The 16,700-nt window shown below is 43.3% G+C and overlaps 1 protein-coding gene and 1 pseudogene across 1 annotated transcript in view; both read right to left on the minus strand.

The window, feature by feature from the left end:
* Positions 1 to 16,700, minus strand: part of MPHOSPH8 (M-phase phosphoprotein 8) — a 48,278-nt gene that overhangs the window by 3,846 nt on the left and 27,732 nt on the right. The window contains 7 exon segments of the mRNA XM_007464516.1: positions 1,721 to 1,875; positions 4,184 to 4,270; positions 4,880 to 5,020; positions 8,948 to 9,036; positions 9,117 to 9,242; positions 13,161 to 13,415; positions 16,135 to 16,234. Coding sequence (XP_007464578.1) covers positions 1,721 to 1,875; positions 4,184 to 4,270; positions 4,880 to 5,020; positions 8,948 to 9,036; positions 9,117 to 9,242; positions 13,161 to 13,415; positions 16,135 to 16,234 — 953 coding nt within the window.
* On the minus strand, positions 14,800 to 15,020 carry LOC103072509 (protein kish-A pseudogene; annotated as a pseudogene).

Here is a 16,700-nt window from a genome sequence, read left to right on the forward strand (position 1 = left end):
GTAGGGAAGCACCATGAGCTACAACATTATCAGACTGCTGAGTACAATGAGGCTTTCCCAGATCAACCTTAAGGGGGAAAAAAAAAAGCAGCCTCTCTCCTGCTTCCCTGCTTTCTTCTTAGCTCTCACACCTGGCACGTCACACGCCTGTCTGTCTGGAGGCTCCGAGTGGGCAAGTCTGTGCCCCGCTGCCACCCCTGCCCTCTGCGTAGTGCCCGGCACGCAGACAGAGCTCCATACACACTCCTCGGATGAGTCAATGAATCAGAAATAGGAATTCTGTCGGAAAATAAACCCAAGAACGGCCACACACAGAAAAGTCTTGTTACAGTACTTAGTTTAGAAAGCAGTCAAATAAGATGATTACTGCTAATTCCAAAAGTCTTTTCAGACGACCCTGCTGGGAATGTAACCAACCCACCCCATCCCAGGATGCTCTGGTTCAAGGAGTGTACAGTCCCAAGATTCCTTTCGTCACAGATGTAAAACCAAGCCCAGCGTCCCAGGAAACCCTCAGCCTTGGGCAAACCAGGCAGGTTGGTCGCCCTGCTTGCTGGCTGCTGGTCACTGTCACCCGGGTGGGCGAAGGCTGTCCTGCGTGGGCAGAGTCCCCAGGCACACACTCCCTTTTTGGCCTTTGCCTTTTTTGTCTCCTGTCTGAAATTTATCTTATTTTCTGCTTAGAACATGGATCTACATCTGGAAGGGGAATAACCATCTTTCAGGTGTGAAGATCCAAGTCATGTCCTATGTTTGGTGGGTGAGGAGAGGGGAACAGTGGCTGTTCCTGCCCAAGGACTCTGTTACATGAACAATAAACACCCTTCCTGCATTAGCTACTGTTCCTGAAGCTCGTGTTGCCAAAATAAGCAATAAAAAGCTACTAAATTACTTATAGGAACTTCCAATAAAATGATTTAGAATTCATTTGAAAAAGCACGAACTTGAATGGGTAAACTGTGGTAATTTCCAGACAATGTAATTATTATTCAGTACTAAAAGGAAACGAGCTCATCAGGCCATGTAAAGATACGGAGAAAACTTAAATGCCTATCAAAGAAGCCAATCTGAAAAGGGAGAATACTGTATGATTCCAACCAAATGACATTCTGGAGAAGACAGGAAAAGTTTCAGTGGTTTCCAGGGTTTGGGGGAGAGGAACAGGCGGAACGCAGAGGATGTTAGGGCAGTGAGACTTCGATGTGGACGATGTGGAGACACGTCATTACGTTTGTCCAAACCCACAGGATGGACAACACCCAAGGGGAACCTCAGGGGAACCAGGGGCTCTGGGTCATGAGCACATGTCACTGTAGGTCCATCAACTGTAATGGACACACCACCTGGAGAAAGTATGCACATGTGGCGGCAGGAGGTATACGGGAAATCTCTACTTTCTACTCAACTTCGCTCGGAACCTAAAACCTGCTCTAAAAAATTATCTGTTAAAATGTTTAAATGGTTTTAAGAAAATGTTTGGGAGCCAAGTTAAGAGCATAATTAAGATTTTAAGATGATACTCTTAGTATAAGTTTGACAGTTTCTAAGTCCTCAATAACTTGCAGAAAAATAAATCATACACCACTTTTAAAATTCATCATCTTCTGAAACCACAGACCTGTCAGGACTTGTACTTGACAATCTTTTTCTGAGCAGTTACACAGAGGCCACTCCAATTATGTGTCCGAATAGGCACCGGGCACATTCACTCCACACTTACGTCTCTAAGTGATTCTTCAGCAGGTCATACACCAGCACGTTGTTACACTGCTTTGCGAAATGCAGGGCACTGTTCTGGTGCTTTGACAGAATGTTGCAATCAGCCCCGCACTCAATGACAAGGCGGACAATGTCTGAATTTCCCCTTTTACAGGCCTGCGTCAGGAATAAAGGAGCAATAATTATTCGACTGTGCTCAGTGACCCTCTCCACGCTGAGCGGGGAGTAAGTTCTCCGTGACGGGAGGGAAAAGAACCAGTGGGTCGGAAACTGTCTGGGAAGCGCAAGTGCTGTGGTCCTTTTCCTTAGTGTGTAGGACAAACAGGGCCGCCTCACTCAGACCGCAGTCAAAACGCCTCTCCCTCCTGGCCCTCCTCCATCTCTGGCCTTTTCCGACCCTTAATGGGTGACCTCTTTCAAAGCCAAATCTGAGTTTCCCGCCTACCTCTCTCCTGAGCTTAAGATCCACATGTAAAACAGCTAAGCATTTCCAGGTCCAGTGCGTGTAAAAATCTTCCATTTGTGCTGCCCGTGTTCTCTAACTTAGGAAACAGGGGACCAGCCATCCCCTTCAGTTACTAAGGCCTGTGAATCTGACCCCTTTAAGACTCTGCTCAGTCTGCCCACTTCTGTCTCCACTGTCACTACTTCGGTGCAGACTATTATTATCCCACTTAATTTTAAGAACCTCCCTACAAGTCTGCAAACTGCAACGGGGGACATTAAAAACAATGCAGCGAAACCCAACCTTTATTCTGCTGCTTTCTTTCTCTAGGCTGGCCCTTCAGATGGCTCCCCGCTGCCGTGAGGGTTAGCCCCTAGCTCCCTGGCACAGATACAGAGAGCCTGCCCCACACCCCCACCTCACACCGCCCCCCCCCCATGCTTCAGACTGTGCGAGCATCTGCTGTTTAGAATGTGCCTGGTGATTTCTCAGTAAGATGAAGTTTTAAATTTATGCTTTCAACGTGCGACCTGTGCTCTAAACATACTTCAGTAGAAACACACAAGGAGAGCTGAAATTCAAAAGGAGGGCTCCTGGACAAAATAAACATTTCCATGCATCAAAAGAGGGCTTCCCTGGTGGCACAGTGGCTGAGAGTCCGCCTGCCGATGCAGAGGACACGGGTTCGTGCCCCGGTCCGGGAGGGTCCCACATGCCGCGGAGCCTGCGCGTCCGGAGCCTGTGCTCCGCAGCGGGAGAGGCCACAGCAGTGAAAGGCCCGCGTACCGCAAAAAAAAAAGAAAAGTAACAAACACCAGCAGTGAGCAAGGTTTAACCCCCAGGTGTGGAAGAAGGCCGAGGAGGAGGTGACTCGGCCTTAAGAACTGCACAGTCACGCACAGACTCAGGGCCAGGGCCCCGCCAACCGGGGGCTTTGAGCAGTCTGCCTTCCTGACTCAGGAAAGAAGGTTGGGAAGAGGTACCACAGACACACACCTTCTTGGTGAGCAGCTCACACAGCTGCACATAGGGAGCAGGCAAGTGAGCCTCAGCCTCCATGCATGGTACAGGGTCATAACCTGCTGTGTGGACAGCATCTCAGGCCAGAAACCTGGAGCTGCCACAGGAAAGTGCTGGACTGGGCGGAGTCCCCTAGAAGCAAATGCAAGACTGCTAAACAGGGAGGGGGGGGCTTCAACAACCTTCCACTCAAAACTGTCTGCAGGGGGCTTCCCTGGTGGCGCAGTGGTTAAGAATCCGCCTGCCAATACAGGGGACACAGGTTCGAGCCCTGGTCCGGGAAGATCCCACATGCCGCGGAGCAACTAAGCCTGTGCGCCACAACTGCTGAGCCTGCGCTCTAGAGCCCGTGAGCCACAACTGAGCCCGTGTGCTGCAACTACTGAACCCACATGCCTAGAGCCCGTGCTCCGCAACAAGAGAAGCCACGGCAGTGAGAAGCCTGCACACTGCCAACGAAGAGCAGCCCCCGATCGCCACAACTAGAGAAACCCCGCACGCAGCAACAAAGACCCAATGCAGCCGAAAATAAATTAAAACAAAAAAACCCCACTGTCTGCGAACCACAATTCCAAGCACAGAAGATGAAGTCACCAGTGAAACAGTAACGCATGCACACCCCCCTTCTCCACACCCAGGTCTGCACAGGGCACAGCCTGCTTCCCTTCCACTCACACGTTTCATCCCTGCTGACCTGCATCTTGAGGACGTGGCTTAGCCACCTGCCAGGTCCATCCTAAGGCTGAGCTCAAATCCACACGACTGAGCCTGGTGTGCACTGTACACAAGCTCACAGCTCCCTGTGCTATTCCCACCACGCTGCTCATCACACCTAGTAACTGCCTCTTTGCGGGTCTGTTTCTCCCACTCAGCTGCGACCTGTAGGTCCACAGACAGTCTCGTCCCCATCATGCACCAGCCCCAGCACAGCAGCAGCTGGAGACCCCAGCAGGACCATGTTGCATCTGAGGGGAGGACTGCTCCACGGGAGGCATTTACCTTCATTAGAGCCGTCTCACCATTGCTCTGCTGGACGTTTACAAAAGCTCCTGCTTCCAAAAGAATAGCCACTGTCGTTAAGAAGTTCTGTTAAAGAAAAAAAAAAAAAAGTGAATTTAATTCCCCAAGTTCTTTACAACTAAGATATTTCTAGACATTTTAAGATTTTTATCCACCAGGAAAAGTACTCAGATTCTATCCCAAGCAGGATGGTGAATACGATATAAACAGCTCCCGCGTGCCGGGTCCTGGGAAAGCTGGAGGCCGCGGGGAGCGGGCCCAGCACAGGTGCCCGGACAACCGTGCACCGTCTGCTGGACACTCCAACCTGAAGTTTAACCACTGGTTTCAGCGTAAGAAACTGCATAAGATCATATGTGGGAACATTTTAATTAAATTATTGAACAAAAGGAACACTTAATTTAGATTGGAGAAGATTTTTAAAAGATCTAAGAATTAATACCTTAATCAGAAGTTCTTTTTCAATATAAGTCACTTCCAACTAGATAAATGATTTTGCAAGTTCAATTACAAAGTATGACTGAATAAAAACATATCCATTTATGACAAGTTACAGATGAACTGAACTGTGAAAATTTAAAGTTACGCGACTGTAGGACCAGTACATTTCCCTGCAGAGACAGACTCTGTCTCGGTCCCAAGACTATCGAAACCAAAGCCTTCTGAGTGGCCGACCTTCTCGGCAGCGTGAATGAGCGCAGTGGTCCCGTTCTTCTGCCGACCGTTCACTTTTGCCCCCTTCTTGAGCAGCAGCCTCAGCAGGTCGTCCTGCCCCCCAGCTGCCGCGAGCATCACCAGTGTCATCCCGCTGGAATCCTGTATTGGTTTTGTTTATGAAAAAACATGTCAGTGTTTAATCAGAAAAATTTTAGAACTAAGTTTTTTCATTTACTATATTTCAATGCGAAATCACTGAAATACACTGATTTATGCATCTACGTACTTAGGTTTTTCATTAAAATACCCTAACAATCAGAAACTAATCACCTTTAGAATTTTTCCATATGTGTTACCAAAAAATTTTACAACTTCCACGTATTAAGTTCTAAAGGCATATCAGCACTCTGCATGATACAAAATGAACAGTGAACCATGATGCCACATAAATGGCAAAGGCACTTACTTACCTCAAAAGTCTCCTGTGTTTTAGGTAAAACAGGTGAAACACACATATTCATTATATTCATTTGGTTGGCCCAAAGATAGAAGGCTAGAAATGACCGTGAGAAGTCACACAAGTCCATTCTATTGGTTACAAACTAAAATGAATGCTTTCTGAATGAGACAAATGTTGGCCTATGTAAATATAACCGTTGGGAAGTGAGAGTTTGAGTTCTCTAAGGATACAGAAGGAAATTCAGAACTGGCAAACAGGACACTGATATGGTTAGTTTCTGTGAGTCCATAACAAAATAGAGAAATTAAAAGTTCTTTTAATAGAGATAAAACTACAAAAGGTTGACAAAAGATAAAAAGGTAACTATTAGCTAAAATATTTCCGATCACTAGTTCAAGCAATCACCATATGAGAAAACCGTTATGTTATTTTTTAAATAACATTTGATAAAACCAAATTCCAGTAGTATGAATTAATTTAGCTATAATCTTAAAGTCTAGCAAAATTTGCCTGTCTGACTAATTGGAGGGAACGCAAATATAAGAAAAATGATTCTTGGCAGTAGTACTTTAGACAGACTCAACAGGATCCACTTAAATTGAAATAAGGGGACTTCCCTGGTGGCACAGTGGTTAAGAATCCGCCTACCAATGCAGGGGACACGGGTTCGAGCCCTGGTCCGGGAAGATCCCGCGTGCCGCGGAGCAACTAAGTCCGTGAACCACAACTACTGAGCCTGCGCTCTAGAGCCCGCGAGCCACAACTACTGAGCCCACGTGCCACAACTACTGAAGCCCGCACGCCTAGAGCCCGTGCTCTGCAACGAGACAAGCCACTGCAATGAGAAGCCCGCGCACCGCAATTAAGAGTAGCCCCCACTCGCTGCAACTAGAGAAAAGCCTGCGTGCAGTTTGAGAAGGATGGGTGCTAGCTCTTCTCTAAATGTTAGACAGAATTCGCCTGTGAAGCCATCTGGTCCTCGACTTTTATTTGTTGGAAGATTTTTAATTACAGTTTCAATTTCATTTACTTGTGATAGGTTTATATTTTCTAATTCTTCTTGGTTCAGTCTTGGAAAATTGTACCTTTCCAAGAATTTGTCCATTTCTTCGTGGTTGTCCATTTTATTGGCCATAGAGTTGTTTGTGGTAGTCTCTTATAACCCTTTGTATTTCTGTGGTGTCAGCTGTCATTTCTCCTTTTTCATTTCTAATTTTATTGATTTGTGTCCTCTCCCTTTTTTTCTTGATGAGTCTAAGGGTTTATCAATTTTGTTTATCTTCTCAAAGAACCAGCTTTCAGTTTTATTGATCTTTGCTACTGTTTCCTTCGTTTCTATTTATTTCTGCCCTGATCTTTATGATTTCTTTCCTTCTACTGACTTTGGGTTTTCTTTATTCTTTTTTCTCTAGTTGTTTTAAGTGTAGGGTTAGATTGTTTGAGATTTTTCTTGTTTCTTGAGGTGAGACTGAATTGCTATAAACTTCCCTCTTAGAACTGCTTTTGCTGCATCCCATAGGTTTTGGGTCATTGTGTTTTCAATGTCTTTTGTTTCTATGTATTTTTAATTTCTTCTTTCATTTCTTCTGTGACCTCTTGGTTATTTAATAGCGCAGTGTTTAGCCTCCATGAATTTGTGTTTTTTTAAAGTTTTTTTCCTGTAACTGATTTCCAATCACATCACGTTGTGGTCAGAAAAGATGCTTGATATGATTTCAATTTTCTTAAATTTTCCGAGGCTTGATCTGTGACCCCAGCTGTGATCTACCCTCGAGAATGTTCCGTGTGCCCTTGAGAAGTGTATTCTGCCACTCTTGGGTGGAATGTTCTATAAATATCTATTAGATCTATCTGGTCTATTGTGTCATTTAAAGCTTGTGTTTCCTTATTTATTTTCTGTTTGGATGATTTGTCCATTGGTGTAAGTGGGGTGTTAAAGTTCCCTACTATTATTGTGTTACTGTCGATTTCTCCTTTCATGGCTGTTAGCATTTGCCTTATGCACTGAGGTGCTCCTATGTTGGGTACATAAACATTTATAACTGTTATATCTTCGTCTTGGATTGATCCTTTGATCATTATGTAGTATCCCTCCTTATCTATTGTTAACAGTCTTTATTTTAAAGTCTATCTTATCTGATAGGAGTATTGCTACTCCAACTTTCTTATGATTTCCATTTGCATGGAATATCTTTTTCTATCCCTTTGCTTTCAGTCTGTATGTGTCCCCAGGTCTGAAGTGGGTCTCTTGTACACAGCATATATATGGAAAATGGTTTAAAAATTATAAAATATGTATGAATACATCTAAAATAAACGTACAGGAACTATATGAAGAAAAAAACCCAAAGAACTTTGCTTAAGGGAATAAATGAAGAGCTGAATGAATGCAGAGTTGTCATATTCCTGGATGGAAGGCTCAAAATGTAAAAATGCCCATTCTGAGCCAAAATAATCTATATATTTCATGTGGTTTTAATGAAAATCCCAATAATCATTTTACTGCAATCGTAAAGGATTCAACCTAACAAATCCACTACTAAAGCACGAAAACTAAAGAAGAAAATACAAGAATCTTTTCTAAGCAGGTAGGACACCCAAAAGCCTTAAAGGAAAGATCAACAGATGTAACTACCTAAAAATAAAAATCCCTCCAAGCAATAAGACTCAAAAAATAAAAATGTAAAAACAGAGAATGGGTTAATATGCTTCCATTAAAATCTTTACAAATCAGTGTGAAAAAACCCAGCAACAATAGAAAGCTGGGTGATTTCCCTGGTGGCTCAGTGTGCTTCCACCACAGGGGGCACGGGTTCGATCCCTGGTTGGGGAACTAGATCCTTCCTGCAAGCCTCACCGCATGGACACACACACACACACACACACACACATACACACACACACACACCAAAAAAACAATAGAAAGATGGGCAGTTGTTGTAAATAGGGAACTACCAATGAAACACAAATGGTGACATGAAAACGAGGAGTCACTTTGCCCTCAGAGTGCAGAGGTTAAACCACAGACAAAACCAGGCAAATCACGGCTAAAACTAATGGTCATTATACAGAGTTGGAATTACGGGACCTGTAATTTTCTTTCATTTTTTTTTAAAAAATTAATTAATTAATTAATTTTTGGCTGTGTTGGGTCTTTGTTGCTTCACATGGGCTTCTCATTGCAGTGGCTTCTCTTGCTGTGGAGCACGGGCTCTAGGCACACGGGCTCAGCAGTTGCGGCACATGGGCTCAGTAGTTGCGGCTCGCGGGCTCAGTAGTTGTGGCTCGCAGGCTCTAGAGCGCAGCCTCAGTAGTTGTGGCGCACAGGCTTAGTTGCTCCGCGGCACGTGGGATCTTCCTGGACCAGGGCTCGAACCCATGTTCCCTGCATTGGCAGGTGGATTCTTAACCACTGCGCCACCAGGGAAGCCCTGTAATTTTCTACATTATACATTTCTAGAATGTTTGAATCCTATGAAGTGAATATGTATCACTTTTATAGTCAGGAAAAGAAAGAATAAAACTGAACTATTTTTAAAAGAGTTACTAAATAAATAAATAAATAAATAGATAAATAAAGTTACTTTCCATCTTCCTTTCATGAGATTTTTAAAAAGACACTTTACCTCTTGGTCCAGGTTATATTCTACACTTGAATTAAGTGCAAACTTCACAGTAATATAATCCCCATTTTTCACAGCATCCCTCAATAAATCTAAAATGAAAGGAAAGATAAATTAGGTTTTACATACCTGGATTCATGAAGGGGATCCCCGTAATTACAGAACTACTCACTGCTTGGAATTGCTTCTGCTGTTGTAAAATTCTCATCTTCCCCATCAAGATGTTTTTGAAAATCCTCTAATTTCATCCATTCCAACTGCAAATCCATGCCGAAACTCAAAATCTGTTGTCTGCCATCTGGAACACAGAAGAGCATCATTAAGATACATTTTGCTGGACTATAAAAAAAATACAATGCTGTTTTATTAAATATATGGTGCCCTAATCAGAATGTTACACACACTTTGAACATACGTCACTATGTAACCGAGTCTCTAGTTAAATTTCTGATTTTCTTTGGGAAGTAACATGAATTACCCACTTTTAGAGGTCACCATCAAGGCACCAAAAGGCATCAAGACAAATAGGTATACTATTAACTGTAAAATAATAACATGAATTTTGGAAGCTGAAAGGAAGCGAGAAATCAAGGATTCAGTAAGAGGAAGCTCTACCATTTCTTCCTTCGGCCGTTCTTCTTGGACAGACGCTCAGCCCTCATCCGGAAGGGCCAGATGCAGAGCATCAACTGCACTGTGCCACCTTACAGGAGGGGCAGCTGTACACTGCTCCCCGCCTCCATGTAGGTACAGGCATTCTGAACGCAGAGACCAGACCCGTGAGTAAAGAAGAGCCACTGCCTGCAGCCATGTCGCACTCGGCTGGGTTTCTCCCCCTGGAAGCGCCACCATGACGCCCCCAGCGCCCTGGGCTCCGAGCCACCCCCCTGCACGCACGAAGCCAGCGCTCATTCCCACCCTCATGTGTCTGGTCCACAGGCTCGTCAACACCACGGCTGAAAACGTTCATTCTCTACAGGCAGCGCAGTGGAGGGGATCTGGGGATAATTCAACATGACTGCACTAGTTTAGAAAGTGAAAAGCACATCAAATATTTGATGGTAAGAGATAAAGAATTTAAACACAGATGGCCAGCAGGCACATGAAAAGATGCTCAACACTGCTAATTTTCATAGAAATGCAAATCAAAACTACAATGAGGTGTCACCACACAATGGTCAGAATGGTCATCCTCAAAAAGTCTACAAACAATAAACGCTGGAGAGGGTGCGGAGAGAAGGGAACCCTCCTACACGGCTGGTGGGAATGTAAACTGGTGCAGCCACAATGGAGAAGAGGATGGAGGTTCCTCAGAAAACTAAAAATAGGGACTTCCCTAGTGATCCAGTGGGTAAAACTCCAAACTCCCAATGCAGAAGGCCTGGGTTTGATCCCTGGTCAGGGAACTAGATCCCACATGCCGCAACTAAAGATCCCCCATGCCGCAACTAAAAGATCCCACAAGTGGCAACAAAGACCCCGTGTGCTGTAACTAAGACCAGGAGCAGCCCAAAAATAGAAAAAACAAAACACTGAAAATAGAGCTACCATATAATCCAGCAATCCCACTCCTGCGCATATATTCAGAAAAGACGAAAACTCTAATTTGAAAGAATACACGTACCCCTATGTTCATAGGAGCCCTAGTTACAACAGCCAAAACATGGAAGCAACCTAAACATCGACAGATGAATGGATAAAGAAAATGTGGGGGCTGCCCTGGTGGCGCAGTGGTTGAGAATCTGCCGACTAATGCAGGAGACACGGGTTCGAGCCCTGGTCTGGGAAGACCCCACATGCCACAGAGCAACTAGGCCCGTGAACCACAACTACTGAGCTTGCACGTCTGGAGCCTGTGCTCCGCAACAAGAGAGGCCGCAATAGTGAGAGGCCCGCGCACCGCAATGAAGAGTGGCCCCCGCTTGCCACAACTAGTGAAAGCCCTCGCACTGAAACGAAGACCCAACAAAGCCAAAAATAAATAAATAAACAAATGTGGGGTTAAAAAAAAAATCGTTAAAAAAAAAAGAAAATGTGGTACATATGTACAATAGAATATTACTCAGCCATAAAAAAGAATGAAATAATGCCATTTGCAGCAACATGGATGGGCCTAGAGATTATAATACTAAGTGAAGTAAATCAGAGAAAGACATATATCATATGATATCACTTATATGTGGAATCTAAAAAAAATGATAAAAATGAACTTACTGACAAAAGAGAAACACTCACAGACACAGAAAACAAACTGATGGTTGTCAAAGGGGAAAGGAAGGGAGGGATAAATTAGGAGTTTGGGATTAAAAGATACAAACTACTATATATAAAATAGATAAACAACAAGGACCTACTGTATAGCACAGGGAACCATATTCAGTATCTTGAGACAACCTATAATGGATAAGAATCTGAAAAAGAATATATATATGTACATATAACTGGACCATTTAGCTGTACACCTGAAACTAACTCAACACTGTAGATCAACTATACTTCAAAAAAAAAAAACAGTTAAAGGATTTAAAAGCGTCCCATAACAGAAACAGCACAGGCTTTGTTTCTCTGCTCCACGTTACATGCACGGCTCTAAGTCGCATATACGCTTGTACCTCACTCCCTGAACCCACCTGCTTCCGGGAAGACATCTTTGTAAGTTTGATGAACTCTTGCATAAATTTGTAAGATTATTTTAAATTACTATTTCACATTCTTTAATAGTAATAAGACTACCCAATTTTTTTTTTTTTTTTTTTTTTTGTACGCGCAGGCCTGGCGGCCATGGCCCTCGGGCCCAGCTGCTCCGCGGCACGCGGGATCCTCCCGGACCGGGGCACGAACCCGCGTCCCCTGCATCGGCAGGCAGACCCTCAACCACTGTGCCACCAGGGAAGCCCAGACTATCCAATTTTTGTATTTCTTTTTGGGTCAGTTTTGTTAAACTGTATCTTTCCAGGAACTTCCCATTTCAATCAGTTTTCAAATCTATGGTAAGAAAATGCTCATAGAATTTTTATCTTTTTAATCTGGACGCCATCTATAATCACGTCTCTTTTTTCCCTGGAAATACTGTTTAAGTCTTCATTCTTTTTTCCCTTAAACTAACGGTGCCCCAAGTTGCTCTATTCTATTAGTCTTTCAATGAACCAGATTCTGGGCTTTACCAATGCTCCACTGTGGGAGAAGGTCCGAGGTGCTCACCGCCCACACCCTGGCCAGGAGGGCGCCCCTCACATCCTGTCCTTGGGCTGTATGTTGTGCCCACTGTTCCCAAAGTAGAAATAGTGTCAAGGATACAGCCTGGAGAGAGTAAAAGCTGCTAAGACCACCTGGACTGAACTAAGGCCTCTTCGTAAACTGTTAAGATTCTGCTGGGCGGGCGCGAGGTCTACTCATCCCGCGGCCCCCAAGACGGGCCTCCTGCAAGAGGAGCTCCCCAGGTGGCTGGACCAACACCTACTGGGCCTAGTCTTTATTGCATGGTACCTCAGCAGCTGTGCTGCTATTTGGTATCTGCCCTCTGGGCAACCCACTGCCGCCACCCCAACCCCCGCGCCCCAAGGCACTGTCCTGGTCTCCTGCAAGCTCCAAAACGTGCCAGAGGCCTGTCTTGTCTGTATCCCAGAGCCTAGTTGCTCTGTAGTAACAGGGCCCCCAAGCTAACTGCTTTGCCATATATCCCAAATATTTCAGAACTTCTCTTCAGTTGTTTCACAAGTTGTACAAAAATTCATCAGATTAACCTCCTTTGTTTATTCTGTCCTGTCCTGTCCCATGTGCTCTACACACGGCCTTCCCCTCCTCAGCTAATTCCGGTACCCTCAGGATAGCACTTGCAATCTAACCTCATTTAATGAGTGTTATTTACTGCAAAGTTAAAAGGGAAGATTACAAATAAGTTTGTATTTGATAGTTTTCTGACAGAAATCTAGTAAGATATACCATCAGGCTGCTTGGCAAGAGTAGGTAAGGCAGCAAACCAGAAATCTGTATAATTTCTAAATGTGCTGAGCATACTAGCTCAATGTTTGATCAATTCAGAAATCACAGAATAATCTAAGCCTTCAATACAAAATGTTATTTATTCAGGAGATTCAAATGGTTTTCTACTCCATCCTGAGATCAGAATGACCGTGCGGTCGGAGAGCAAGGTGAGGGAGACAGCTCAGTGCACAGAACAGAGAACGCGCCGCAGAATGACTACGGACACACCTACCAGAATTCTCGTCCGCTTGGGGCGTGCTGTCCACAGCCTCCTGACCCCCATCTGCAGCTATATGCGCCCACGTGTCAGCCTCATCTCTCGCATTTCTCCTTTCTTTAAGCAGCGGCTTGCTCCCCTCGCTCCTGTGGCCTCCTGGGACTTTACCGTCTGGCGGTGCTTCTTTTTTCCGATTAGTCTCAGGAAAATCATTTTTTTCTTCTGGAGTTAATTTAAATAAATCAAATGCATTTCTGATTTCCTTAAATGCTAGGGACAAAAATAAGTTGATAATCAATGAGTCACAAATTTCTGTTGTAATCAAAAGAAAATCTGGGTTAGTGTTTAAAAAACAGATATTTTCTTAATTCTTACTAATATCTGCCTTGGTTAGGAAGTCTGGTCAGATTGACTATCACAGCCATGAAGTTCTTTCCATTCATCTTTCTACTGGCCGCTCCATATTCAGAAAGGACGTCCAAAGTGAATGGTTATTCTTCTGGGGCTCTGAACCACTCCCAGTTTTGACAAAGGCCGCTGCAGACAGCGAGCCTCAGAATAATCCTAGTCACACCACCAACTGTCCTTCTGCTGAGACAACTGCCTCCAGTTGGATCCTGAAGGTAACCTTGTACAAAAAGGACTTCTGGTGGAGAGAGTGGGAGGGGTGTAAGGGTGTCAGCATGCTGACTGTGGCCTGGCAACACTGCACCTGACGCCTGTGGAAATCCACTCGCTTTTAACTAAAGATAAGAGAAAAACTCTATTATAAACTTTGGGTACATAGCGGATAGGTTTTTTCACTCAATTCTTCCATGTTAAATAGGGACATCTTCTCAGTCACTATTAAGTCACTTCTCATTTATCTTCCTCAAGAACTGCACAGGCTTGTTTCAAATAGTTTAAACACCTGTGATAAACTACAGTTTGCTAAGAGTACAGGTACTCTGGTTAATGCTCAAAATGGTGTGGCCAGCGGAAAAGCAAGCATTATTAAATATGAGTGCAATCCTTACCAACACAAACTGAACCTTTTTTTCTCAATAAAAAAGCTAGTCCAAAAAAGGCTCTCGCTCGATAAAGATTTACGGTTTCCAAATCACAGTGAAAGGAACTTAAGTAATTTACCAATTTTGTTTTCTACTATGTGCCTTAAAGATACCTCACTAAAAACTAGTACCTGGGGACTTCCCTGGTGGTCCAGCGGTTAAGATTTCGCGCTACCAACGCAAGGGGCCCGGGTCCGATCCCTGGTCAGGGAACTAGATCTCGCATGCTGCAACTAAGAGTCTGCATGCCACAACTAAAGATCCTGCGTGCTGCAACTAAGACCCAGTGCAGCCAAAAAAGAAGACATACTTAAAAAAAAAAAAAGGTATCTGACACCAAAGAATGACATATGCAGAAGGTAATATTGTATAGTGACAGTACTGAGGTTGATGGTTACAGACATATTTAAACTCTGAGTATTAAATGGTGACATCCTAATTATTTATATAGAACATTGGTCCAATAACAAAAATACAGAACAGCAGCTAGAAATTTATCTCATTCAATGTTCAGAGATAAAAGGGTTAACCATTCTTTTCTGCAGATAAGTCCTTTTTCCTCATATTTAAATCTGATGGCAACTGAATTCTGGCATTTTTCCAAGCTACTGTATGAAGAGGATGCTGAAGGCCATCACACCACAGCGTCTGCAACGTAAGGACTCTCCCGTTCACCAGTTCTGGCACACTTCCAAAGTATACCCAACAACCCAGCTTTATTTCTGTCCAGGAGGCTGGGTGCCAAGCATCAGATATAAGCACAGGTACACATAAGCAGCAAGATTACGGTCAACAGACTCTGAAAATTGAAAATGGAAGACACAGTGAGGCCCGTGAGGCCACATCACCCCACCAGGCCTGGATCGGAAGCAGACAGGTTTTAGTTTCAGGGTTACTAAATATCAGACTCCCTGAAGTGCCCTTATGAACTTAACAAATAGTCATTTAAGACTAAACATTCACAGTAAAAAATGCACCTGAAACTGACAGATAAGATACTAGGACGAAGAAAAAGTTATTAACCAGTTCTAATCTTACAATATTTTGAATCTCCAATCACTCTCTAAAGAAAAGATGCTTAAAGCTGTTACATCGCTGTGAACAGGTACAGTCTTTACACTATACTCACCTGCACAACCCATCAAAGCACCACTGCTCCTTCCCACAGTCCCTCAGCCGGAGGCTTACTGCCAAGTCTAAACTGAGGCCTAGAACCCAAACCCACTTTTAATATTACCTCAGTTACACACAGCTTTGGGGAGAAAACCCACAAGAAATCATCCATCTCTTAGAAATCACTGCCTCCATGAGAACATGTGTTCCGAGTACTTTCTGGTGTGTGAACTAAAATATCCAGTTTTATTCAAACACTGTAATGGTGACTGTCTTATAAAGTACTTGTTCCAGTACTAATATGCACTATGGATTCTTAATTGAGCTATATCTTGATGTGATCAAATGTACATTCATTATATTTATACAAATGACACAGAGCTAAATAAATATATAAATAAATATATTAAACAGTAGTTTATCTCAGCATCTACTATAAAAGAGATACTTATTTACTTTTCTGTCGTAACTAATCTCTTATCTCGATAAAGATAATGTATTCCCAACCTGAAACTAAAACACTGTAAGTTGACTATACGTCAATAAAAGAAATAAATAAAGATAATATATTCTACCTCATATCCAAAAGGAAAAAGAACAAGGTGAACAGAAGGGGGAGAGTTAATTATATTAATAATATAAATTATTATGTAAGTAACTAAGATAACTGGTAAACAAAAAGTAGCATAAGGTTCTAAATTCCCCAGTAAATGTATTTTCTAGCTCTGTGACCTTGCAGCTTAGAAAAGAGAGTCTGTCTTTACAATGAACTAGACTCGTTGTCTCAAAGACCCATGTAAATGACAAATGTCAGTATTCACACTCACTCTTTAATGCCTTGGGCTCTTTTCGGCCTTTTTCTTCCTTGTCCAAATCATGCTTTTTCGGGTATTTTTCTTTGGGTTCATTTTTTTTGGTCTCTTTCTCCTGAAAAAGACACATGTAAGACCCAAAACAAGAACAGACAGAGCTGACACCGATTCTGAAGACTGGAAAACAGGTTCCTGGCATAAGGTCCCCCTTTTGTGCACTGTGCACATGACCCCTGATGACTACATCTGCGCTCACATCAAATGCTTCCTCAGTCAGGTTTACCCCTCAACCCTGACAATTTACAAAATATCATATTCAAAACCCAACACTAAGTTTCCTCACTCTCTTTAAAGAATTATTATTAAAACTAAAACATGTAAAATTATTTTTATAATAGTGAGATAAGCTCTATTAAATATATCTTTGCAAGAATTTAAAGACGCAGAAGGTTAGCGCACTCTGTGCTATTATTTAAGGAAAAAATGGTATGTTCTTCTCTCTCTTTTTTGGCCGTGCCGCGCAGCATGTGGGATCTTAGTTCTTCAACCAGGAATCAAACCCACGCCCCCTGCACTGGAAG

This window comes from Lipotes vexillifer, unplaced genomic scaffold (assembly GCF_000442215.2).
Source record: "Lipotes vexillifer unplaced genomic scaffold, Lipotes_vexillifer_v1.1 scaffold2116, whole genome shotgun sequence".
Lineage (NCBI taxonomy): Eukaryota > Metazoa > Chordata > Mammalia > Artiodactyla > Lipotidae > Lipotes > Lipotes vexillifer.